This window comes from Eutrigla gurnardus (genome assembly GCF_963514095.1).
Source record: "Eutrigla gurnardus genome assembly, chromosome: 20".
Lineage (NCBI taxonomy): Eukaryota > Metazoa > Chordata > Actinopteri > Perciformes > Triglidae > Eutrigla > Eutrigla gurnardus.
The window spans coordinates 7,583,242-7,609,532 of NC_139931.1; the positions used below are offsets into that span (position 1 = coordinate 7,583,242).

At 47.3% G+C, this 26,291-nt stretch overlaps 3 protein-coding genes across 6 annotated transcripts in view; 2 read left to right on the forward strand and 1 right to left on the reverse strand.

The window, feature by feature from the left end:
* Positions 1–9,914, forward strand: part of rai1 (retinoic acid induced 1) — a 48,491-nt gene extending 38,577 nt beyond the window's left edge. Inside the window, exons 2-5 of one of the 2 annotated variants that reach the window (XM_084037419.1) lie at positions 1–6,262; positions 6,477–6,570; positions 7,646–7,695; positions 9,736–9,877. The exon at positions 1–6,262 is cut by the window's left edge and continues 320 nt beyond it. In XM_084037419.1, the coding sequence (XP_083893545.1) occupies positions 1–6,262; positions 6,477–6,570; positions 7,646–7,695; positions 9,736–9,744 (6,415 nt within the window). In that variant the 3' untranslated portion in view covers positions 9,745–9,877. Of the gene's footprint in view, positions 6,263–6,476; positions 6,571–7,645; positions 7,696–9,735 lie in introns of both variants that reach the window. The other variant, XM_084037418.1, reaches the window with a different exon arrangement.
* Positions 1–26,291, forward strand: part of rps2 (ribosomal protein S2) — an 85,552-nt gene that overhangs the window by 10,618 nt on the left and 48,643 nt on the right. Inside the window, exon 1 of one of the 2 annotated variants that reach the window (XM_084037421.1) lies at positions 7,812–7,816. The exons of the other annotated variant lie outside the window; for it this stretch is intronic. The gene's annotated coding sequence lies outside the window, so the exon portion shown is untranslated. Of the gene's footprint in view, positions 1–7,811; positions 7,817–26,291 lie in introns of those variants that run through there. 2 annotated transcript variants of the gene reach the window in all.
* Positions 11,872–25,386, reverse strand: srebf1 (sterol regulatory element binding transcription factor 1). 2 transcript variants are annotated; one of them, XM_084036450.1, is made up of 19 exons: positions 25,072–25,386; positions 22,185–22,835; positions 20,224–20,378; positions 19,986–20,123; positions 19,674–19,892; positions 19,459–19,573; positions 19,116–19,273; positions 18,749–18,965; positions 18,464–18,648; positions 18,043–18,304; positions 17,636–17,802; positions 17,225–17,393; positions 17,027–17,135; positions 16,519–16,628; positions 15,714–15,846; positions 15,408–15,573; positions 14,478–14,690; positions 13,902–14,013; positions 11,872–13,615 (listed from the first exon to the last, which is right to left on the reverse strand). In XM_084036450.1, exons 1-19 carry the CDS (start codon positions 25,175–25,177, stop codon positions 13,395–13,397), a joined length of 3,606 nt encoding a protein of 1,201 aa, XP_083892576.1. In that variant the 5' UTR covers positions 25,178–25,386; the 3' UTR covers positions 11,872–13,394. The 2 variants fall into 2 exon arrangements, with proteins under 2 accessions (XP_083892576.1, XP_083892575.1); XM_084036449.1 differs by having other exon boundaries at positions 18,749–18,968.

The window sequence follows — 26,291 nt, forward strand, 5'->3', positions numbered from 1 at the left end:
AGGACCAGTAACCGGAGGAGGACCCAAGGACTGTTACAGCCAACAAGCCTACCCTGGTTACCCGGGCAATGGTGGAGGGAATGGGAGTGGAAATGGGGGCTCTGCACCATCGCAGGCAAAGAAATCCTACAGAGGGAGCAAAGTGGCCCCACCAAATCCCGGTCAGCACCTACAGGCTCCTGGGAGCTATAGTAATCACATGGGCCCTGGGAGTTACTCAGCCCAGTATATGAGTGAGGGCCACCTCCAGCAGAAATGGGAGGACTCCACCCAGTTAGCACAGTATGACCAGGAGATGGTGGGGCGTATGGAGGCGGGTGCAACCACTGCACCTGGCTCCTCCCAGTATATAGACCAGACCATGCTGGGCCACTCCCAGACCCAGTGCCACCAGCCGTCCACTCCTGCCTATACCAGCCCCCACCATCAGCCCCACCCCCCCAACACAGCCCCCTCCCCTCTCATGTACCCCCAGAGTCACCTTCACTACCCCCAGCACTCACCCTCTCCTTCGCCGTACATGGAAAAGTGCAGCCCTATGCCCCACTGTTATAAAGGTTACAACATTCCCCCCAATTCCCAGTATGGCCGACAAATGAGCAGCCACAGCAATCTGAAGCAGGGGGGTTACAGGTCCAGCCAGAACAGTTACGGCTACCAGCAGCCTCCCTCCAGAGGTTATGAGCAACAGCCTCCTTTACAGGCCATGGCCAACCCCCAGGAGCCCCACCCTAAATACCAACACTACAGCCAAGCCCAACAAAACTACTGTCTCTCAGAGCTGTCTGTCAGATCACCAGAACAGTATTATCAGACTTGTAGTCCCTCCTCGAGCCACTCCCCTGCACGCTCTGTAGGACGTTCCCCCTCATACAGCTCCACCCCTTCGCCACTCATGACCAACCCAGAGTCGTTCCAGTATGGCCAGCCTCCCATGACCCCTGGGGCAGCCTCCTCCTCTTCATCCTCTTCGGCTGGTATGCAGGAGCAAGCCAGCACCAACGCCATGTTGATGCCCCCACGCTCACATCCCTCACCCAGTGTGCCCCACGCAGCCACCCACAGCTACACTACCACACCGCAGATCCCCACAATGAAAGAACGCTTCTCAGAGAAGCTGTTGTCAAACCCCAGCTTGTGGAGCCTGAATGCCCTCACCTCTCAGGTAGAGAACATTTCTAATAATGTCCAGCAGCTGCTGCTTTCAGAGGCCCTGGTGGCCAACAAGAAAGGAGGTAAGCGCAGTAGTGGAGGGAGCAATAGCAGTGCTGGAAGTGGAGCGTCCATCAAAAAAGGTGAGGAGTACAAAAGTCCTCCATATCCAGATGGTGGTGGTGGTGGAAGTGTCAGTGGAGGCCCCATGCAGGACCCTTACTCTACCCCACAGCACCAGCCAATGCCCATGGACCTCCATGAGGGAGGGTACTCCAGCAGTAGTGATGAACAACTGGAGAGGGGCTACTATTACTGTGGCCAAGGCAGAAGTCCAGCACAGGCCCCCAATAACACACAACTCAACCTGGACACAGCCTCTTCATGCTCCATGACATCTCCAGATGATATGTCCACCAGGTCTGGGGACTCAGGTCTGCACAACCTTACCCCTGACCCTACTCGGTGTCAGTCAGGACCGGGGGGAGATGGCATGAGTACTCCAGTGAAGAGCATTGGCGATGAGAGGTCTCCTACAAGCATTACAATCCCTAGTCCTATGAAACAAGAAAGGGACTCCCCTTTAGATATACAACATATCAGTGAACCTGTCAAAGAGAACTTTGAAGAATCAGCCTGGACAGAGAAATCAGTTGACAAAGAGGATGCATCGACAGATAAAACTCCTGACCTTGAAAGAGATTCAGACACAAGTAAATCTACAGAGAATCTGGAGAAATGGTCAGATGAGGAGAAAGGCCCAGGTCTCTACAGCAAAGCAAACAAAGGGATGACAGAAAAAAGCTATTGCTATAAGGAGACAGTCTACCAAAGGGTCCAGAGTAAATATGACCCTGATGCAACAGACTTAGTTGAACAGTCTCCAGCAGCTCTCTCTGACTCCAGCCACAAGGAACACTTTGGCCACGAGATGAAATCAGAGGCGTTCAAATCTGAGTCTCCAACTGCATCTGAAAGCTCAGTGAAAACATTGCCTTTCATTTCGAGAGTTGACCTTGAACAGGATCAATATTCCACAGAGAAGGAGGACAGCTCAGAGAACACGTCTCCAACCCCCCAAGTCGAGGCCTTGGATGAGAGCAACTCAGACAAGAGAGAGAGCAGAGATGAGGAGGATGAAGAGGACAGGGTGGAGGGCAGGGGTGGAGAGGAGGAGGCCGACGAAGAGAGAGAAGAAGAAATAGACAAACAACAACATTCTCTTTCCCCTCCTCTGTCTGTCGACGTTAGTGAGGAACTGGGGGAGGGGGAGGAAGTGTCATCGACTGAGGATCACATGAATAACAGAGAGGGGCAAGAGAAGCCTCCTGGGGATCTCTGCGGCAGGACAGAGAGTCAGAGTACTGAGCTCTATGCTGACAACGAACCTGCAGGTGTGCCCGCCCATCCAAACGCAGCAGCAGCAACAGCAGCGGCAGATGCTTCTGCAAGAGAGTCAGCCATTGGTGACACCGCTCCTCAGCCTCAGTCTGCTATGCCAGTCTTCTCAGCTCTAAATGACAAGACGACTCCAACACAGGCCAGGGATCATATTGATCACAGTGATGCTAAAGTGCTGGAGCCAGACTCTCCTCAGCTGCCGGGGAAGTCGATACTTCCCTCAGCCCCCTCCTGGGCAGACACTCCACCCTCCCCTAAAAAAGGGGATGAGGACATGGAGCCAGGCATCAGCTGTGCCAGTGCTGTGACCCCCTTGGCTAAGCCAGAACCTGTGGCCCCATCTGCTCAGCCGAGGGCATTTGGACGTAAGCATGCCAGGGGCAGAAGAAGAATCATGCATTCAGGTGTGGGAATCAGGCGACAGCTAGGCTTGGAGAGGGAGGGGGAAAAGGAGGAGGAAGGAGCCCCTTCGCCTACACAGAAACCCAGCATGCCTCCAGGCAAAACTGTGTTATTCTCAGATCAAATGGACCTAGCTCATCAGGAATCTATTGTGAGCCAGACTCCCAAATTGTTAACTGATGGTTTTCGTTCAAGAATGTGCACTCGCTCATTCAATGCACCAGACTTGCCACCAAAAGTTGATGCTCATGTGAAGAGAAAACCAGGCCCAAAACCAGGTTTAAAGATAGGGCTCAAACCAGGGCCAAAACCTGGATCAAAGCCAGGAGCAAAGCCAGGTCCAAAACCAGGGCCTAAACCTGGTCTAAAGCCTGGACCAAAGCCTGGGCCAAAACCTGGAACAAAACCTGTGCCAAATGAACCAGAGCTGCCATTGAAAATTGAGACACCTGTGAAACGAAAACCAGGACCCAAACCAGGTTCAAAACCTGGGCCAAAACCTGGATCAAAACCTGGCCCAAAACCAGCTCTAAAGCCAGGCTCAAAACCAGGTCCTAAGCCTGGGCACAAGCCTGCAGATATTTTGACTCCTGATGACATAGCACCCATTAAGGCCTCAGTGGGTCGCCCGAAAGGCTCATTTTCTAAAGCAAAGCTGGTACAACCGGAAGAAACCATTCAATCTTTGACAGGATTGCAAAGCAGGGGGAGGAAGAGCCTGAAAGCTTCAATGTCACAAGTAACCCAGGATGTAAAACCAGGAAACCAGGAAGAAAAACAAGCAAACAATGAGGTTAAGGTACCAGAGAAGGAGGCTAAGAACATGGTCCTGAGATCCAGAAAGCCCTCACAAGAAAAACTGTCAAAAGAAAAAATCATAGGGGAGGATAGTTTTCCACAGATACTAACAGATATTAAAGCCAATGATGATTCTCCAACTTTAGAGGAGCCTGTTACTGCGGAAAAACCTCCAAATCCCATTCCTAATGCAGTCAAAAACACAGATGTTCCAACAGCCCAACTTGCAGCAGTTGCCCCACCAGTCCCAACTGAACAATCTGAAGAAAAGATATCACTTCCAATAAAACGGAAGCCTAGCCAAGAACTTTCTACAACACCAGTAAAGAAAAAGAGGGGTCCAAAGCCCAAACCAAAACCCTTACCACCTCAACCACCTCTGCTGGAACCTGTTGTCTCTACATCTAAAGAAAAGGGCATCCGGGGCCCCAAAAGAAAGCGAGGGGCACCCAAGAAAGTCTCTGTGGTCATTCCTCCACCCAAAGACACTCCTCCCAACATCAGTGAAATGGACATCAATAGTGATGTGCCTGTGGCGCCTCCTCAGTGCCCCACTAAAACAAAAGTTCTCCCACCACGCAAAGGCAGAGGACAGAAATATGAGGCCATGGTGCAGAAAATTACATCTCCAAGCTCGAAGAAACACCTCCCAATTCCCCCGATAGACAGCAATCTAGCTGATGATGTGACAGCCAAGGCTTTGCCTCAACATGCCTTGAAGGAAGGTGAGACATCGATGTTCATAAATAGCATTGAGGTGATAGAGGGAGAAATGAAAAGCATTGAGTCCAGACAAGACGGAGTGAAACAATATGAAGGAGCAGCGAGAAAAAAAGAGATGACACGAGAAAGAGAGAAGCATGAGGTGAGTCAAGGGATGGAAGACGAAGTTGTATATAAGGAGGAGAGAAGACAAGGAAATATTAAACCAGGGACACAGCAGTATGTCAGAACTGACACGCTTTGGAGCTCAATAGAGGCCCCAGTAGAAGTCAGTGCTCCAGGAGAGAGGACACATCAGGCCTCTGAAGACGTATCTTCCACTGCAACTAAGTCTGCTAGAGCTAAAAGGAAGAGATGGGCCATGGTGGAAAGCACAGATGCCTCAATAGTAGCCTTGGAAGCAGGGAGCCTAATAGTTACAACACCAAGGTTAGCCAAGCAAAGGGCCATTAAAAACAACCATGAGATGCACCTAAAACAGAGGAGAAAGAAGAGAAAAGGCCAAGCCCCTCTAGAAGAAACAGAGACAGTGGAGGAGACAAATATTGAAACAGTAGAACAACAACAGGAGAGGGTAGAGGAGAAGGTAACCCCCACAGAGTCCACTGTACCTCTGCCAATCAGCACAGATGAGATCACAGAAGCCCCCCAGGTTACCAGCACAGAACTCATTCAGAAACCTAGGAGAGGCAGAAAACCATCTGCAAATCCAACTCAGAGGAAACGAGGCAAAGCCTCATCAGAGCAGATTCCTGGCAAGCCAGTGAAGGTCCACAAGAAGCCTGGGCCAAAACCTGGGATGAAAGACGCCATGGAGGTTATTGAGGCAGTAGTAAGGGCTGCAGGATGCGAATGGAACGAAGAAGAAGAGAGGGAAACGGAAGGCGAAAAGAAGGGAAAAACAGAGACATGTATCATTGGTCCTGTAATAACAATATCAGAAAAACAGACCGAGTTAATTTCTGTGAAAAGAATCAGGCGAAAACCAGTCCATCAAAATTCCAAACTGTCTTTCTGTCCTTACGTACGGATTAACAACTCCAGAGACTTTTCTTCTTGGTGTGCCATAGTCAACAAGCCTGAGGACGCAGTGATATTTCAGAGACGTAGAAAAAAGGGCATACTCAGAATGAGGAATCCTTTCACAGTTGCAAAAGTAGTGCCACACACTGCTGCCATGCTGCAAGGACCCCTGGTAAAGAGAAACCTAATCGGCAGGTGTCTTACATGTTGCCTGTGTGGAAAGCCAGCAAATTACAGAGACTTGGGTGATTTGTGCGGACCCTACTACACGGAGGATGGCGTTCCGCGCAAAATCTTGACGATCGGGCACACGGAATCCCTCAGGGAAGAGTCACCGAAAACAAATGACGACAACAGTGGTGGCGGCGAAGAACCAAGCAGCTCCTCAAAGAACGAGGACGGAGGCAGCACAGAAACAGAGGGCAATACAGAGGCGTCCACTCAAGAGGGCAGTAGTAGCAGCAGGCACCATCATTGGCGCTACCGGCGGGCAGAAAGACCTGAGAGAGTGGGTCAGGAGGGTGGTCCACGAAGATTAACTCTCCGGGAGAGGTTCAGGAGGATGAAGCAGCTCCAGGCCATCAGCACGGGGGCCTCGGGTGACCAAGAGGGTGGTGACAGCATGTTCCAAAGGCTACAAGTGGAGGCAGAGGCTAAAGAGCACTGGGCCCATGAAAACTGTGCCATCTGGACCAAGGGAGTAATTATGGTAGCTGGAAGGCTATACGGACTGCGGGAGGCTGCCAACAACTCAGCCCAAACGGTATGATAGCAATTAACAGTCCATTCTGAAATGTGTGCATGCTTATGGAAGTTAGGAGGAATGCTATACAGCTTCTTTGAGAAATTGATGTTAACATTTCAACGTTTTTTCCTCCCCCCCTCCCTTTCTCTATCCCTGTGTCCCTCTATCGGTCAATTTGTTTGTTTCCTTGTTGGTTCTCGGTCCATGTGTCCGTCTGTCTGACTAACCCCAGAGCTGCTACAAGTGCCAGATTGTGGGGGCGTCCCTCAGCTGCTGCTGGAGAGGCTGCTCTCATAAATACCACTATGTCTGCGCCAAAGAGATAGGTAAGAGACCGCAGCGAGAGAAGGAAGGGAGCAACAAGGGATGAAAAGGGGAGAGGGAGGAGAAATGAGGAGGGAAATTGGGAAAAGGGAAATTGAACTTGGGTTTCAAAGGCAATGGGGAGGGGAACAAATAAGGCAGGTAGAGAAATGAAAGGATGGTTAAGAAAGTGAGGGGAGGGAAAGTGGATTTGGGTTAAAAAAGAGAAGGAAAATGCATCAGGAAGCGACATTATTGAGTGTGAGAGGAGACGTCTGAGAGTGCTAGGGGAGAAAACAAAAGAGGGAGGGAAAAGGAGGTGTCATGAATAAAGGGGATGATGAGGGGAAAGTGGGACCCTGGAGTGTGCAGTAGGGAGTGGGGGGGGAAGAGATAGAGGGAGGAGGGTGTGTACGTGTGCATTATTGACCACAACCCCTGTGGCTCCGTCCATCCATTCTGATGTCTGGGGACTGAATGTGTGTGTGTGTGTGTGTGTGTGTGTGTGTGTGTGTGTGTGTGTGTGTGTGTGTGTGTGTGTGTGTGTGTGTGTGTGTGTCTGAATGCCGGATCTGATGCTTCCCTATGTGCGCCTTACAACCAAAGCTCCCTTCAAGTGTGTGTGTGTGTGTGTGTGTGTGCCTGGTAGCTGTTGTCAATATAAGCCTGTGTGTCAGCAGCACATGTGTTGCATGGCTTCCCCTTTACATTACCTCATGCCAAGGAAGTACAGTGTGAGGATTAGAAGGCCTGCCACGTCTGCCTTTAGCCAGCACAGGGAGCCGATTGAGGCCCTTTTTAATCCTGCTGAGTGCACCGGCCATATCTGACTGTCTGCCTGCATCGCAACTTATCCACTCAGTCGCTCTCTTTTCTTCTGTTGCTCTCTCCCTGTCGCTCAGACTCATTTTGACTCGTTTTTTCATTTTGACCCTACCAGTTCGTCATTTATCTGGACTTTTTTTCCAGAGGGGGGGGGGGGGGGGGTTGGGGGTGGGCGTTCGCCTCGTGCTATTTGTTTTCATTAATTGTTATTGTCTATCTGCGACACTTGAGCTCATTCTCCATCTTTCTTTGCTTTACTCTCTCCCTGCCCAGGCTGCACATTCCACGAGGATGACTTCTCCATCAAATGTCCTAAACACGAGGTAAGAAAATGAAAGCCTCGACACATAGTTACCGCATCCTGCTTTAACAGTGCGTCATGCATAGCAGAAAGGGAGGGAGGGAGGGTGGAGATGATTTAGCATCACCCATGGTAACAATCACAAGCCCGTGTCTGCACCTAGGTTTGCGTTGCCATCAGAACACGTGCAGCCTCTTCCTGTGCATTTCAATTTTTTTTCCTTCCGCCCCTCCCAATCCCTCCCTGAGTTCACACATTGCTGTCACACGCAGCAGCGCCACGGCTGGATAGATGATCCGGCGTAGAACAGAAAACACAATTGTCAGCTCTCGTAGAGCGGAGAACGGATCACAGGGAGAAACAAGGAGGGGTTCAGGTCGGTGTTGGTCCTGCGCTTGTATCAAGTACCCTATCTACTCCCATGCCAAGACGGTCAGGATCTCATCTCGGACTGACTGATATTTCGTTACGGAATCAATACGTACCCGATGACCTTGGCGAGCTACACCCATATCAACCGCCAGCAGACTCTCGTTGTGCCCTTTGTGTACTGCTGTCACTCAACGCCCACTGTTGTGACTGCAGGACCACTGCAATTACGACAGGTCACCGTTTTTTTCCCCCTTTCTTTCTGTTAATATGAACAGTTGCTCCACGGTAAACGATCCTGTAGGACAGACGCCATCTGCTGGTGGTGTATCAACACTGCAGCACCAGAGAGGAAGGTCAAATGCAGAGGGAGGGAAGGGGGGGGGGATATGCTGACATTCAGCAGGGAGCAGCGGTGCATTGAGGCAGCAGTGGCAGTAACCTCCCTCCCTTCCCCTCCCTCTTCCTTCCCTGTTCTCCTCCGTGCAGACTGACAGGGATGAAAAGCTGGCTGCTGATCAAAACACCCCACCCAGCATCACTGCCTGCTATCCTCCCCACATGCTCTCTCTCCCTCTCTCCTTCCTCTTGTTATTTCTCTCACCCCCCTCCCCTCCCCCTCCTTATTTTGCTTGCATGCTTCCCTGCTGTTCCAGCTCCCTCACTCTGTTCACCTCTCATCTCCTGCGAGCTTCCTTCTTTCACTCTTTCATCCCCCCCTCATCCCTTCCTCCCTCTTTTTCTCTCTCTCTCTCTCATCTCCTCCCCCCCTTCTCCTCACCTCAACTCCCACGTCTAAAGCGGCAGAAATAGAGTCTATGTGAAACGGGAGAGGAGAAAAAGGAGAGCGGAGACACGGAGAGATTGTTGTTAGCGGGCTGAGGCGGAGCTGTCATCAGCTGAGGGATCTGAAAAAGGTCTGCGTGCGGGTCTGTGCCGCGCCAATTTACGCTGAGCAGCCTAATCAAAAGGAAAGAGCACAGACATACGTAGGCACACACGCGCGCACACAACCCACCCCCCCACGTCTGAAAACCCCGTTCACTTCACTTGGAACACACGTATCGACGAATTTGCGCACGTTGCCTTAAACTGTGGTTCCTCCAATGGTTTCAGTAATGGGCTACCTGTAAGCTCGCGCACGTATACGCACAGCGCGAGCAGGGGGGGAGGGGGGGGGGGGGAGACGAATGGGGGCAGTTACGTCAGAGAGCGTCAGGATGAAAGATGCGGGGACGGGGAGAGAGAGGGAGAGAGAAGGGCGATAATGAGAGACAAATGGAAGGAGAGGAAAGAAAGAGGGAGATAGAGGGAGAGAGGAGCTGCTGGGTTGAGTCCAGGCCATAAGGATGGGCAAATGGCAGTTCAGAGAGAAAGACAGAGAGGGTGAACGAGAGATACTGGGGGGCTGCAGAGGAGGATAAGAGGAGGAGAGGGGGAGAAAAAGAGCTCCACCAGCGCAATTAGAAGGCGTTCCCGCTGTGTCTCTCACAGCGGAGCTGGCTTACTGGTCCTGGCTGCATCCATCTCCCGGGCCCTGCACACTGCAGCCGGCTCACTTTCATGTCAGAAGCCCTCGCGGACACACGTGACCTCCCACCTGCAGCACACCTGCACGTACACGTAATGCAGTTTGTTTGTTGTTTTTTCCAGTTTAGACTTCCACTTCATCTCATCATTTCTCTCTCTATAGGACCTGTAAGATATTCCAGTTCACCACCTCCGCCACCAACCACCACCTCTCAGCCAAGGCGAGCGCCCCCTATCCGGCAAGGCAAACAAAGATGCTGTCCAAACAAACAGCCACCTATACCCAACGATGCGGTGACGACTGATGACGGACAGGCGCGTCGGTCCAGTGGGGGCTGGGGGGGGAGGGGTAAAAAGGCTTGCACCGAGGTGGAGCTTCAGAGCGATATAAACCCACCACCACCCCCCCGGAGAATGGCTCCACAGAGAATAAGCTGCTCCCTGAACCCGGCCCTGGAAAATGTGTTTTTCACACCGAGCCCCCTCCCTGGAAGACCGAAGGTAGCAGCGCTGTTTAACAGGAGGAGAGACTGTGTGTGCCTAGAGCCCAGTGCACAGGGGGGCTGTTTTGAAATGCAGAGCGAGGAATGTGTGTGTGTGTGTGTGTGTGTGTGCGTGTGTTCTGCCTTCGGATGGGTTGCTATCATATTCAGACACCTGGCGGACACTGATTGGACAGGAGCATCCCTCTGGCCACCTTGTCTGTGGGCCAAGAGGGTGTGTATGCGCATGCGTGAGTGCGTGCGCGTGTGTACGTGTGATAATCACATTGTCATTCTACACGTCATCAGTGTGTTTGTGCATCATGTGAGTGAAGAAGTTCATCTCCAATATCAAGATGTCGCTGCATCCGAAAAAGCATCCGCCGACCACTGGGTGTGCTATTCTCAATGTGTGTTCTAAATATTCTGATATTGAAGAGTTAAGAAGAAAAAAAAAAAAAAGAAGAAAAAAAGTGGACGCAGTATTTTAATATAACGCTCTTATCTTCGGAGATGTATTTTGATGTGCATTATGACTATATGACATCATTGCGTCACCCTTGGTATATGTCAGGCTTTGTTGTAATTCATAAATTAAAAAAAAACAAAAACAAATGAAAAATGCCACAAAAAAAGTAGGAAAAAAAATATAACTCTGTTTCAGAGCGTTACCCCATTTCAACCGTGTGCACATTCAATATGTACAGTAGATGGCGCCATCGTCACTCAGCGGGGTTTGCAGGCTCCAAGGGCCCAACCGGGAGTCAGGTCATCTCACCTCATATCTATGTACAGTTCAGTATTACCGTTGAACATCGCCATGATTATTTCACCCGCCACGGCAACGAAGAAAGACATACAACTCAAAAATTCAGATCTCACAACACACCTGTCTGTTCGTGTATCTCAAATGTAGCCTCTCACTCTTCCACGCTATGTAATGCCCTTTACGGGGGTCAGTTTAAGTGCAGGTCATATCAAAGGAGACATATTTAAGTATTAGAGCATAAAAAGTGCAAAAACCGCCACACCAAACGTTCCCTTTTATGAAGCTCATTATTTAATGGTGTATATAAGTATTTGATGCTGTTTAAATGTAAGATGTGATGTACTAATATAATTGTGTATAGTATTTCCTAGAGATGTTTATTTTCTATAAAATGGAATATGTTATTGCTTATAAAAATGTTATTAAAAGAATCCATTGATGGAAAAAAAAATAATGACCGTTTTTGGGAATGTCACTTGTCATAAGTCGGAGCATGCCGTTTTATTGATTTTCATGTCTATTTGTTTGGAATCGATGACACAGCATCACTTTGTTTGAAAATGTTTTTTTGTAACGCCAATGTTAAATATACCAGCACCTTTCAATGCTGCTATGACCAATGCCTGCTCTTTTTTTTGTCTTTACTCAACGCGCACCGACATGAACACACATTTGGGGGGAAAAAACTGATTCGGATTTTCCATGTTCACCAAGTAACAGGTGACACAAAAGTTGAAATTTCCATCAAAGCCATAGAAACCCCATTATGAGAGTCATATTTCAAAGCTTCCAATCTCATATTAATCAAATGTTTAATATTTAAATTAGAAACATGGAATACGCACATTAAATACAGCTATTACTGATACCAATTAACTTTTGACCTTTGCTTACAAAGCACCGAGATTTATTAGAGATCAATTTATAAAAACTTTTATCCCATTTTACGTTCAACCACATGACCTACTTGCATAATTTCTTTTTATTGGGAGACTTAATGAGTTTTAGTCCAAATCTTACAAAGGAAAGCACCACAGGAAACACTATAGTCTTCTTTAGAAAATGCTTTAATATTTACACCATAAAAGAGAACTAGAAGAGATATCAGTTAAAGGACACATGAATAAAACCTTTAGACATGGTTGCTTCTCATTCATCTCTAGCCAACATCTTTCCCTCTTTCACATTAGTGACACGCTATAAAAAACAACAACATACTGGTTCTGGGACAAAAACACATGCCAACATGTTTAAAAAAAAAAATGAAAACCAATAAACAGTAGTTTTCTAAGAGCATGTATCTATAAACGACTGAAAGAGCAAGTATTGCTCCATCTTTTTGGCGCTACAAAGAAAAACCAGACGTTTGACTACAGGCCCTATTTGGGGGAAAAAAAATAATTATTTTCAAATTGTCTGCGTTATGCAAATTGTTGCAAAAGTGCCAAAGGTTCAAGTTATAGTTCCAGTTGTGTGTTGGTGTCAGAATTGGACGTTGCCAATTTCTCATGATATCATAGTTGCATACGTGTGCAACAGTGCAAAAGGTCAACCGAGTCAAGACTCAAATAACAAGATACTGTCTACATCCTGACACTAGTTGCCATGGCGACGTGGACCAGTAACTACATGATTTGGGCCTGGTCAATAGCTACCGAAGAAAAACAAGTCTTAAGGGGAAGAAAAATAAGCATTTTCAATCTGCTTATGCAAAATACTGCTTAATCAAATTCATACAGATTATAAATACATTTTAAAATATGTACACAGCAAAACAAAAAAAGGAGCTCCGTGAAAATAATTTCATAAAGCCATATTATTACTTATCTCATTGAAAAGAGCCACACAGGGGCTAGTGCAGATAGAGACACGGAGCTTGTACAGTGGGTCGTCTCTCCTTAGATTATCACCTCTAAAATCATGATTCAAATCAACTATTTGAACAACCTGTGGAGTTGCGTCCCACTGAACGAGCCTACGGTCAGACCAATCAGTTTGGTCCCTTTCCTCCCACGAACAAGAGACGCCTCGCTCTGCAGCCAATCAGGGCAGCCCGCCACTCCAACCCACTGAGCACTCCTGCCTCCGGAAGGTGCATCTATGTCGAATAGATCGGGGGGTGGGACTATACTGAGTAGGCGCAGGGCAAATCTCTCTGCCATGCTTCACACACACTCACATCATTCACACTGAACTGTCCACCGAGAGGACGTGATGGCTCCTCTCTGTGGTCAAACGGTGGCACTGCAACGCATTCTCACAGGGGATTCGGCTTGGTAAGTGAGATAAATGCTTCCTTTATTCTGGTAATAATCCATAGCAACAAGAGTAAGAACTCTACAAATGGCGTGGGGTTGAGGCGGTGGGAGGGACAGTCCACAAAGAAAATCCTGTCTGATATGAATCTGGATAGTTTAATAAATCTGTTGAATAGCTGCACGCCAAATGTCAGAGACTGTATGTTTGTGTCTCTGCAGGGGCTTTTCTGTCTGTCTGTGTTTTTTGTATTTCAGAAATGTTTCTATATACATCGTCCATGCATGTCTTAGTCCCCCCCCCTCCTCTTTCTTTCTAGCTGTTGGTGACGGTGGTGCCGCTGCCCAGCTTGATGATCATTTGTTGGCAGTCGTGGAGGGTCCTCTTGTCTCCCAGCTTCTCCAGGGTGCGGGCTGCGTCCGCCAGCATGCCCACCCTTTGGCCCGGAGCCGACAGAAAGGAGGGAGGAAGGTAGCGGCACGCCAACATCACAGCCTCTGCCTGCTCCCGCTGGCCTGGCCGTGTCTCGCACTCCTCTGCACACAAAAAACACAAATGTCATTAATGCGGTATCCCGGTCGAGCTTTTTGATGTCATCAGCCAATAACGGCGGAGCAGACTGCGACGGGCTCTTGTTTAATTGCTGTTGGGATTCGGTGTTGTGAACAATTTGGCAAAAAATAGATGAGAAGCTGATTACAGCCGTTACATTATCTCTCAGCTCTCCAGCTTTTTTTTTGTTGTTGCAAGAAATCACATCTTAAAAAATGTTTGGGGACAGAGTGGATGAAAAAAAATAAATAAATAACATTCAACACACACCTGTCTTGGCTCCGGGCGTTGCCCTGCGTCGCAGCGAGCGGTCCAGCAGCTGATGCGTGCGCGTGGGACTGGCCCCCGCCATCAGCCTGGCTGTAGCTTCATGAAGGAACAACTGGAAGGAGACGGAGGGAGGCGTAATGAGGAGGCGGTGAGGTGACTCATACAGAATATTCAGCTCCACCTCAGAGAGACTTTGAAGTCTTGTGAACAACGCTGCTAAACACTCGCCTCAGGGGCGTCTGTGCGAGCGCGTGTGTGTGTTGCAACACCTCGCAGCTAATTTCCACAGGAGAATAGTGTCGTGGAGTGCCTGCAGATATGTGCACAGGAAGTATTATTTTCTATGTGCTTCTCTTAAAGTGTAAAGTGCCATTCCAGGGAATGTGCAACATGTATGTGTGTCCATCTTCTACATGTCGGTTTATGAGGATTTTAAGTGCCCGGCAACACAAACACTCCGACACAGGAGCTGCAGAGTGTCCGTCAAACGTGTTTGGATGCGTTTGTCTCACTCACTATAAAGTACTTGGGTAAGCTGAATGACTAAAGTGTAGTGATGAATACTGATGTACGTACTCTTCGCATTGCAGGCCTGAAGCTGTGTGCCAGCTTGCGTAGGGAGCTGAGATCTTGCTGAAATCCTTGGAGCTCTGGCGGGGATGCCTGGTGGACCCCCGCGGGGCCACTGGTACCCACCGGCCCTGACCCTGCAGGAACGGCCCCCTGCTGCAGGCGCCACACGTTGGTCCTCATCACCAAGAGAAGGTCACACAAGAGCAACTGGATAACCTAAAGAGACAAATGGACAGAGTTAGGACACATTCCGCTGCCGTAACAGCAGTGAGTGAATAACAACATGAATGAAGCTCAGGCTCTCACATACTCGGTGTACGTTTTCAGAACGTCATTTGGATTAAATCAATTATTTTTTATGCAAAGGATGACTTCAGACACATAACACAGAGAGATATTGCACAGCACCAACTCAAACTCAAAGTTGAAGGGCGTTTTCCAGCCTCACCGTGTGTGTGTGTTTGTGTGCTCTGCCGTTAGTGGCCCAGCTCCGTGTTGCACTGCAGGTGCATTGCACTCCGCTGAGACACACATGCAATGCAACTACAATGCACCACAGCTCTGGCCGTAGGCACGCACACGCTGTGAGCTACCTATCCACCAGCATCACCATCTGCTGAATGCCAGAGGGTAGGACGCCGCTGTATCACAGAGAGGAGCTGCTACAGGGGGACTCGCCGTCTGTCGTAAAGTGTGTGGCTTTGGATTGGGAAACGTGTGTGTTTGCGTGTGTGTGTGCGTGTGTGCACTCAAGTCATTATGTGTGAGTAACTTTATGAGTTTACAATTTTATATACGCACGTGTGGGCACACCTGTCCATGTGTGCAATTGTGTGTGTGCATTTTTTTAATATTTCTGATGAAGATGCTGCTGCCATCACAAAATTTGGCTTAAATGTGCAGGTGCTTGTGTGAGTGTGACTGTGTGTGTACCTTGTCTAAACTGGAGCTGTGGCAGTGTGGTCCTAGGTTGAGGCTGTCTCGCAGCAGGGTGCTGGCCTTGTCGCTGTAGCTCAGACTCAGCTGGCAGTTTTCTGGCTTTGACAGCAGCGCTCGCACCGCTCTGAATGTGTTCAGACACGTCTTGGGCAGAAGACTCCTGGCAGAGAGAGGGGGGTGGGAAAAGATACGGAAGACACATGTTAAAGAAGTGTGTGTGTGTGTGTCCCCTCTGAAACAAAAGGTCATGAAATACACTTTTAAGCTGCAGAACTTCCGGTGCGTGCGTGTCCAACTTACTCTGCGTTCTGCAGACTGCGGGGCAGGTGCTCAACAGTCGGATACAGCCTCTCCGCTGCAGCGTCATCTCCTTGGAGCCAGTTGATGATCACCACGGTAACCGAGGACCACCACTTTGAGTGGGGGTCACAGCCTGGAAGTTGGAACAAAAAAAATACTTAAAAAGGCAAGACCCCCACTGAGACACAAACAAACATGGGGTACACACACACACAGCTGCTGTCTGTATTATGACCTCTGAATCAATCTGTTTCTCCCCTCTGGCATAGTCACAACATGCTGAGAGAAAGCAGCCATTTTGACGACTCCCTCATGAGGGAAAACTACTCCATTTAACATTGGGCAGCGCACGCTCAGACGCAGAGTTCTAACACACAGCAACCTGAGGCTCTGCCAAGAAAAGTCTCCCATTAAATCCCTGCCCAACCTTCCCTCCCTCCTCTCAAGGTGATCACCGATTTGACAGCGCTGAAGATAGATGAAGCAATCTAGCGGATGCCTCCCTTTCACCTAACCCCATTTCACTCAGATCTGTGATCAGTGAGGACGAAGCCAAGTGGTGGGAGGGCGACAGTCAACCCAGCGGAAATCAAAACACTCCATCTCAAAAGTATAAAAATTAACTTTATCTCCCTGCTTATTATTTCACGGGCACATTTAGGAAATCAAACAATCATTTTGCAATTTGCAATTCTCTCAGGAAAGAAAAATAGTTTAGACCCCAACTCTACAGGGGCATGTGATGATGTCATCAAGCAACAGAAACAGTCTCAGTCAGTGGTAGAGAGAAATGACAGCGACTTACCCGTCACAGTGGCCATGTTGGAGCCGATAGCGAAGGATTGGGAGGTGGCACCAGCTGCATCTGATGCACTGATCAACAGCTGGAGGTACTCCAGGGCGTCAGCATACTCGCTGAGGAGACACACGTGATGGTTATTTTGCTGCCACGTGAACATACGATGCCATTTTCAAATCTACTATTACCAGGTTGCTTTTTTCATAGTCCATTGTGCTATCCTTATTGTTCATTGTAAAACAGAAACACTAACATGACATTCTAATAAAGGATATAAATGGTAGGCAAATTCCGGTGGGGTGAACAGTATCAAAAATATATTGTTTTAATACTTAGTACGCCACTGTTAGACTTTGTTCTTTACATTTATTTCCTTTAACAAGTGTAACGGATGCTTCATATGTGTACTGTACCTTGCATTGAATAAAAATTGTAAATTAAAAAAAAAAAGAAGAGGTAGGAGCAAAAAAAAAAAACATATATATATATATATATATATATATTGTTTTCTCACCCTTCTCCCTGGCTGGGGCTTTTCTCTCCGTGAGGCTGGGCCACACAGTACAGAGCCTTCTCCAGGAGGTGTTCCCTGAAAGCCTGAGTCACTTGTGCCAGAGGATCCACTGTAAGAGCACCAACAGACCATTAACACCAGAAATGCACCTACAAAACAGGCCAAATGGAGTGTGTACTACATTTCGTCTGCACTGACCGGTATTGCCAGCTTGGCTGTAGATGCTTTCTTTAGGAGTGCTGCGAATAGCCCAGTCCCCATCCACAAAGAAGCGGTGACCTAGTGGGTGACACAGCCACTGCATAGCCGGAGGCACACTGCCACTGGATGACAGGCATGCCTGGCGGGCACTGCTCAGGAACACACGCTATTAGAATAAAACAAAAAAAAACAGGAACGTTCAAGTCAAATGTGGACAGAATTACACGGCTTATAGTTTACTAATAATGTTAATTAAACATGGAAGACGACTGAACTTAACTAACTAAATCAACATGTATACCATTTGACCCTGAACATGATAATGTGCGAGTATTTCATTCATTCATTTGCACGATATATGATCATATATGAGTGAGCGAGACGGTTGTGCAATCTAAGGGAACTTACAGAGGTAAAATGCAGGATCCTTGGCATACTGGCTTTGACCCGTAGAGCTGCAGAGACGTAGACCTCAGCCAGACTGGCTACAGGCAGACAGGAGCCAGCACACTCCGCCAGGTTCACCGCACTCAGAGCCATGTGCACGGCTGACAGGTGGCTACCATTCAGCTTACCTGTATGCACAGATATAAGACAAGAAGGGTAATTAAAATGAATGAATTAAAAATGTATAAATTAATTAAATACATTATTTTACGTTCACTTCAATCAACATAAGCTGACTCTTGCTGCAAAAAGGGGAGCCGCGTTGCTCTGTAATCACCTGAGATTCTGTCACTTCAATCTGCCACCCTACGGTGTTCAGTCTCCCACACTGATTTAATTTAGAAACAGGGTTTTTCCCACCAACTGACCCGTCATGTGCAGCTGGTGCAGGCGGTGGTAAACCAGGGCCGCGTCCCGGCTGCTTTTGCAGGCGTCCTCCTTCAGGGGGCGGTCAGACCGCAGCCCTCCAGCCCTGGCAGCCAGCCAGCGGCCCACCCACAGGCGCTGGAGGCAGAATCTTAACAGGGACCAGAGTGCAGCACACGCCAGGTCCAACTGGGAGATGGGTAAGGGACGACCAAGAGCCTTAAGACAGGTCCAGAGGTTCTGACTGGCCTGGGCAAAGTCTCCCTGGGGATGAGGAAAGAGATGAGGAAAGAACAGTTCAAAGGTGACTCCTGAGGAAGGATATAAAAGACACTGATCTTTCTTTTAGAATTTGATGCTGCTTTTAAAAATGATTGACTATCTCCGTGGTTATCATTAAATTAAACAAAAAAACAAACATACTCTAGCTAGGTCCAGATCAGCCTGCTTGCGATGCCTCCAGAACAAGACAGAGGATCCAGAGTGTGGTCTGGTAACAGGCTCTCCATACACCAACAGTCGGATCAGAACCCCCGACACCAGGATACCGTTCATTAGCCACACCAGTATAGTTGGCAGCATCCAGTCCATCCAGCCCCACGAGTCCGCTACAAAAAGCACATTCCATAATTTAGAATACATCACATGAAATCAGATTCTTATATAATTTAAATACAGCCAATACTTGTGGCAGTGGCTTCATTTTACCTGCGATATCGATACCCAGCACGCTCCTTCCTGCGTGATGGGTGGCAGTGTCTGCTGAGCTGCCAGCCGAGCTGCTGCCGGATGAACACAGGAGGTTGGCCAGAGGGTTGAGTGAGAGGAAGAGGAAGGTGAAGGTGCACAAGGCCATGCGGGAACGGTCTAACATGCCGCCAGCGCTGCCTCCTTCTGCAGGTGTGTCTAACTTTTCCCCAATCGGCTGCTGAGTAGACGAGACAGCAGAGAGGAAACTCAACGTGACAAAAGTGTAGACATAGAGGGTAACCACATATTCTGCAGATTGCTTGAGGATTTAACCAGTTGATTGCCACAATACAAGATACTGTTTTTTGCAAGCAAAGCTGCATACCTTGGTATCCTCCCCCATCGGACTGTCGGGCTCCGAGTCACTGCTACAGTGCGAGAAAGAGGTGGGCGAGCCAACGTCAGAAGCTGGCGGAGTCGGCAGCTCGTTCTTCACGTCAGCCGGTGCATCCACCTCCATGGCAACCAGGTCTTTGAGAGACTCTGAAGAAAGATGGGAGGAAAGACGAGGAGTTAGAGGGTCAATCAGTGGTATGAAAGTAAAGACATCTCTAACCTTCAATTTCACTTCACTTTCACGTCATTTAAGGATAACAACCGCTATCCATAGACCTAATCACAAAAGGTCAACTCGAAGTGACGAAGCGAGACAGGTTTTCTGCACGTACTGTTTTTCTGGGCTGCCATTTTAAACGCCATGTTCTCCTGTTTGAGCTTCTGGTTAGTCTGCTGCAGGTAACGGATGTAGTCGATGGCCTTCTTCAGCACTGCAGACTTGTTGAGCTATGAGCAAGGAGAACCGAAAATGAGTTCTTCTTCTCAAAGTTCCCGACTGCCAATTGATTCAGAGAGTGCAATGACGTTAAATGATCCTCTTTCCTACCTTGGCCTCAGTACCAGCCACCAGATCTTTGAGTTCGAGGATTTTGTCATTAATAGAGGAGCGGTAGCGCTTCTCTATAGCGTTGTGGGCCGTGCGCTTCTCTCCCTTGTGTGGCAGACCCACCGGCTTACCGCTGATGGCGATGCGGTTGATAGGCAGCTTATCAGTGTCCATCATGAGCGGCACCGTGGTCAGGATGGTGCCACCGCCCATAAAGGCCTGAAGAGAAAGAGGGAGAGAGAATGTTAGCCAAGGAAAATCATTTTTGTTCATTGCATGATCTCAGTATCGAGTTGCACATGAAGTGCCTACCTGCAGCGAAGTGCTCTGTACTGGGGTGGTGGTGGCCAGGGATGTGCTAGAGGCCATAGTGCTGACAATGCAGGGGTCATGCTTCAGAGTGGTCAGCAGCAGAGACTCGGCCTTAATGAACTGGGGTTGCAGCAACACCTGAGAAGATGGACACGAGTCCAGTCAGGATACACAGTTGCTGCTTTTTGTATGTACAAGTATGTTCAGGCTCACCCAGGGAACAGTGTCACACACTTACAGGTACTTGCTGTATGTGGGGTGCGATGCTTTGGATTGACGGGCTCGTCGACGTAGTCAGGAGAGGAGCAGTGGAGGTCAGCCCTTGGACCTGAACACTTGTAGGTGAGGATGACAAGATGGTGGTTGGTTGGCTCAGGCTGCTGGTACAGACAGCTGGGAGGGGGGGTATTAAAAATTATTATGTGCGAAGATAAATACAAGTCCACTCGCACTTGTGCGATATGTTGCTAAGGATGAGTGTGTCTTGTTAAGACATAGAGGAGCGATGCATCAAGGGAAATGTATTTCGAAGTATATACTGTTTCCTGATGAGTACGTTGTCAAAGACGCTTCGTCACGGTCGTGGGAAAATAAACGTCCATAGTAAAAATGATTGGAAGAGAATGCAGCAGCACGATCGGACACTTTACACATCCAGCAGGACTAGAACACGCTCGTGATTTTCAGAGGCAATACATTTTCAGAATCCCAAAACCCAGGAGAAAGCTTTACAGCACGACAGTAGCAAGAAAAAACGACCTTAAAAAAACCCCAACCAGACCAGGTTATTGGTTTCCATCTGAATTTGGTGTTGGTAGTAGTATTAACTGTAGTCTATGGTGGCAGGCACAGCCTTCGCTCCCCACATACATCAATAATCCTTGGCCACCCATGACCCTGTTGCCGGTTCACCGGTTTTCCTTCCTTGGACAACTTTTGATAGGTACTGCACTGCAGACTGGGAAGACCCCACAAGAGCTGCAATTTTGGAGATGCTCTGACTCAGTCGTCTTGCCATCAAAATTTTGCCCTTGTCAAAGTCGCTCAAATCTGAAACCTTGCAGGGGGGCCGGAGCCAACCATCACAGACAACCATTCGTGCTCACATCCACTTGCTGTGAGGCGACAGTGCTAACCACACATTGCCACCCGTTATGACTTAGCCTAATATGTAGCAATAGCTTTTTATCTTTATTTATAATTGGTTTAGGTCAAAAGGTTGCGTGCACAGTGGCTGTTTAAGAGTAATGTGCAGTAATGTGCACCCCCACCCCCCAAGAAAAAAACATTAGATAGTCGCATTGGTGTAAACTAATTAATGATTCTTATCAGTTATTGATGCAAGTCACTGTGTGAGTCATTGTGTCTGTAGGCCAATAGGTGAAATACAATCTCGAAAATAAGTGAGTGCAACATTCAGTGTGTCACCTTATGTTTCTTATCAGCACCGACTTGATTAGCCATTGCAATGACCTGTCAGTACCAGGATCCGAGAGTTTAAAAAGAGTAATAAACATTTACTGCATCTACGGCAAATCAGAAGAAACTATAATTTACTACTTCTCTGTTGTAAATTAGCGTTTCGGTCCACACACTGAATCAAGTGCATCTGGTCCTTACGCATTAATGTATGATGTCCATACCAAATAATCTAAACTAAACAGTGGCAATAATCAAGTGTCAACATGTTATATATGGATAAGCTGCTGCAGATATGTAGATATGCCGTACATATACAATGGGTGTTGCCCAGACAAAGCAGCTCCCGCTGATGATCAAAGTCTATTAGATTAGAAATTGGATACAAGTTCAGCTGAGGTTGAATGACCTAATGTCCTAGCTTGGAAAATGCAATACATGAGAACAGCCAATTTGCTAGGCACTGCAGCTACAATGTGGTAGTTAACCGATCGTAGGGTCGGATCACAATGCATTTGACTATTGGGTTGGTTGGTGAGCCGTGAACCGTCCAACAGTCAGTAAAACAACAATGCATGCAGGAAAACATAAACAAGCATTATTGAAAAGCACAGTATAATCAACGAAGGATTCATATTGATAATCAATACAGTTTAAAAATGTAGCATTATAGATCCTACTGGTTAAAAATGAAGCATTTTAAGGACCTGGTGATATCTTGTACTACCTATCTTAAAAGGGTGAAAGAATAAACCCTCATCTCCATCAAAGGATGCTTACTTGTGTAGCCGTTCTGGTTGCTGTAGTTGATCCGGACCTGTTGAGGCTGAGTCTGGGCCAGAAGTTGTGTCTGCGGCTGGGGTTGAGGCTGAGTCTGGGCCAGAAGTTGTGTCTGCGGCTGGGGTTGAGGCTGAGTCTGGGCCAGAAGTTGTGTCTGCGGCTGGGGTTGAGGCGGAGTCTGGGGTGCAGGCGAGGTGAAGAGAGCCTGGGGCGTGGAACTGAAAGAAGGGGTCGGTGCAGGTGAGCCGTTAGGTGAAGGCGCCTGAGTAGGCGGGCTGAGAATGGGTTGGGGCTGCTCCACCTGGGGCTGCCTGAGGCTCTGAGGCGGCTGCGGGGAGGCTGGCTGTGGCCTCTGTGTGGAGATGGGCACCTGGGCTAGGGGGGACTGCTGGAAGGTGGGAGGCTGGAAGGCCTTGTCTGGGGTGGAGGAACTACGGGTGATTGGAGGGCCCAGCAGTGCATCCAGGTGGGGGCTACTGCTTAGGATGGAGGAGGGAGGTGACGGTGTGGAAGTTGTGGTTGGAGGAGGTGGTGAGCTGATGGACTGGGTCAAACCAGGAAGCTCTTGGGTGGGAGGAGGCCCTGTATATGGAGGGTTATCAAACAGTCCTCCAAACTCCATGTCCTGGTTGCTGATCAGCTGTAGCATGTCTGAAAAGGGAGAGAAATCAGAACCACCATCACTGCTACTGACCCAGTGTAAAACTATATAAGAATATCCCAAGATAACACCCAGACACTAGAAAACTGCAGATGAATTGGAACTGGTTTAAAATGTATAAGACATTTGTTGAGAAACCTGGGTCTCCTTCATTTACATCTATACTGCTAGTTACCCATTCATCAACCCACGTGCACAGAGTTTGTGATATAACAGATCTGAGAGAGAGCACTCAACAGTAAGCTACAGAATGCAATAGTTATGCTGCAAAACGTAAAAAATAAATTCATGCATGAAGGAAGTAACATACTTCTAACAAAGCTATGACTGCAGCATGGGATAAGAATGCCTCATTTCGTTCCACTACTATTTAATGTCAAGATGTCAAACTCAAATACAAATAACATATAAAACCATTCAAAATGTAATAGTGCATTGTTAAAAAGTTGATTATTTATATTTTTCTCCATTTAGGACCTTTACCTCCTAAATTAATTTCACCAAGTAGTTTAATTTATGACAAATGCCTGTTTGAAAGTGCTAAATTAAAAGGCAGTTATTACTTTCAATGCATTTTTGGTTGCTTTTCCTACTCAAATAAATAAATAAATATATGAATTATCATGAATCAGAACCAGGATTAAATAATAACCAGTGCCAAAATCTGTCCAAATTTACGAGTCACAATACGTGATTATACACTGTAAATGCAACACATGCTTGAACATAAGGCAACCGCGCCAAAGACCAGGTACACACATGTTGTACTTTCTAATGTACTTCTGTAATGTCCATCAACCCATGTGCAGCTGTAGGCAAAAGTACCACAAAGGACTATGTACTGTGACAAACATATTAAAGGGCAGTGAAACGTACTTGACTAATGGGCATAAGAGATATAAAATGTGTTTTAGCTGTGGTTTAATGGGTAATGATTTTACATTAGGATGACAAATATGATTCAAGTGTATTCAATGCACCGTTTTATACATATATCTCAATATTAAATGCCAATTTACTAAATTATTGATATATCTATATTTAAAACCTGAAGCTCTGAGTGCATGTTGTGTATGCAGTGGAAACGCAGCTCCATGGATTTGTAGTCCTGTGTTTTGCATGAGGTGATCGCTCTTGACCAATCAGAGCGCGTCTCAGAGACTTGCTATGCCGCTCAGCCCAAGACAGGAAAGAGAGAGAGCGCTGTCTGTGGCTCCGCGCGAGGTTACCATCGAGCAGCGTCACCGAGGGTTACTGTCGGTCAAATTTAGGAAGACGGAGAGCATGTCTGCGGGTTGTGCATTTACGCATGGGTGCTTTTGCGCTTATAAGCTGTGGCCTTTATCGCAAAAACACATATTAGCTATTACCGTAAAATCTTTATGGGAAAGTGTGAATATTAAACAACACACACATATATTATAAATATATATATTTATATATTATGGCTAATAAAACAGTGTTTCCTTTACAGCATAGTGTGATGAGAATGTGACCATAAGACATGTACAGATACATAGACGATTGGATTCCTAGGCAGGTATTTGGCTAAAGTTAGATGCAAAAGTTGTTTTATTTTAAGTAAATATAATTACTGCAAACATAAACAAGCACGTGTTTACAACAAACATATGATAAAAACGAAAAAGTGTACATTGTTGCATTAGTACTTGTATTTCTTGACAAGAATATATTCATAATATCCGTTTAGTCGGTCAACTGAGGCAGTGAACCCAGCGAGGAGGCATGAACGACAGTAACCTCCGTCTGTGGAGCAGGCTGGGGGCGGGGCGCGACCATTTAGCAGCACGTTAGCCTCACCTATTAGCATCGCTAACACCCCCTTTTAATCGTTTAGCGGTGGAAACATCAGGCTAGCGAGGTCCGAAATCGTACATGCACTAAACAACGCTGCAAACAAGGCCATTATCCCCTCAGATAACGTCAAAAGAATACACGTTAGCTAGCCAAATGCTTTTACGTTAGCCAGTCAAGCTAATGGCTGAGATGTGAGCTAAAACCCTTCAAAAAGGGGTTAATGGGTGTGCTCTGTGTTGGTGTAAATGATGCTATTAGACTAGATATTAGGTGTAAAACACAAGAGGCGAGTCAAAGTGAACACACAATGCAGTAGGAAACATTAGCGTTAAGTTAAACGCCGTGTTGTTGGTTAGCAACCGTTAAACGCAACTGGACTAGCTTGCAAACACTGTTATATGATCTTACCATCAATGTCGCTTAAGAGGGCCGTGTCGATATCGCTGGGGTCATTTAGCGACAGTGTTGGATCCAGGTTATCCAACGAAGGATCGTCAAAAGACAGGCTGTTCATCTTTACTCTCGTCTCTCGGCTCTCCGATGTATATTTGACTGGCTGTAGAATCGCTCGGAAAGAGAAAACGGTAAAAACTTCTCACGACCCTACATTTGCCAAAGTGTCAGATCCCGAAGTCTACCTGAAACACGCGCAAAGTGAGCTGCAACTTTTTTTTATTGATGCGTCGACTAACCACTCACTCCTACCCCCATGATGGTCCGGGGAAACTTGTCAAATCAAGACAAACACTGGAGCTCATTCAGGACTAACGTGCTTGCGGCGGCAGCGAAGAACCCGCCCACCCAATAGTGATTGACAGGCTAGCCGGCCAATCAGCGCCTCGCTTCAGGATTCCCACGTCCCCCCCTGACTCTCTGGGTTGTTTTGATTATTTGACAGAAGTGACAGCATGTGGAGCATCCGCCATTATTTTTACACCACAGCAACGTTCAATGAGACATGACTATTCATGTGCTCAACAAGCTTTTACAATGTCTTTAAAATACATACATTGATCTAATTTAAAATACATATTATCTACTGTGTATAAATACAATATGTGTAATAAATTAACGCACACTATTCATCCCAGTTCTGTACATCTAGATCAATATCAGGCATATGTGTACTGTGTATTTTGGGTAACAGCGTGTGTGTGTTTATTGTAGGCTTGCCCCTTACAGCCAATGAGAGGCCAGCGGGCGTGAGCTACTGAGAGACAAGTTTGTTTGACCCGAAGCAGCAGCTCCTCCTGTAGAACCAGTGAAATCGACCAATGGGAGGCCAAGGAGCCGAGTGGGGTGATGTGACGTCACATCTCTGGGTCTAGTGATTACATCATGTGTTTCTATCTTAGCAGTGGCAGCAGCAGCCGGGAAATAACCTGGACGGATGCAGGTGGCCTAAAAAATACATTAAAGTTTTTTTGTTTGTTTTTTAACCAAAGTAATGCATAATAAATACAAAATCGGTTCCCCTCAGTACAGTTATACATATCATTTAGCTTTTTTTTTTAAAGTAAGGCATCCTCCAGTAACATTATTTATAATATAAACAAATGGCAAACTGTTTTTACACAGCATTAGCTAAATTTATACAATATATTTTACACTCCTTGTTAAATATTTGC

What these genes read in the sequence shown, in the direction of transcription:
- srebf1 (XM_084036449.1), bottom strand. Translation starts at nt 25,177, where the DNA reads ATGAACAGCCTGTCTTTTGACGATCCTTCGTTGGATAACCTGGATCCA. An exon ending in CGATGGGGGAGGATACCAAG is followed by an intron (nt 18,969 to 19,115) that starts GTATGCAGCTTT and finishes TCGTCTACTCAG; the next exon opens with CAGCCGATTGGGGAAAAGTT. An exon ending in GGATCCTGCATTTTACCTCT is followed by an intron (nt 17,394 to 17,635) that starts GTAAGTTCCCTT and finishes TTATTCTAATAG; the next exon opens with CGTGTGTTCCTGAGCAGTGC.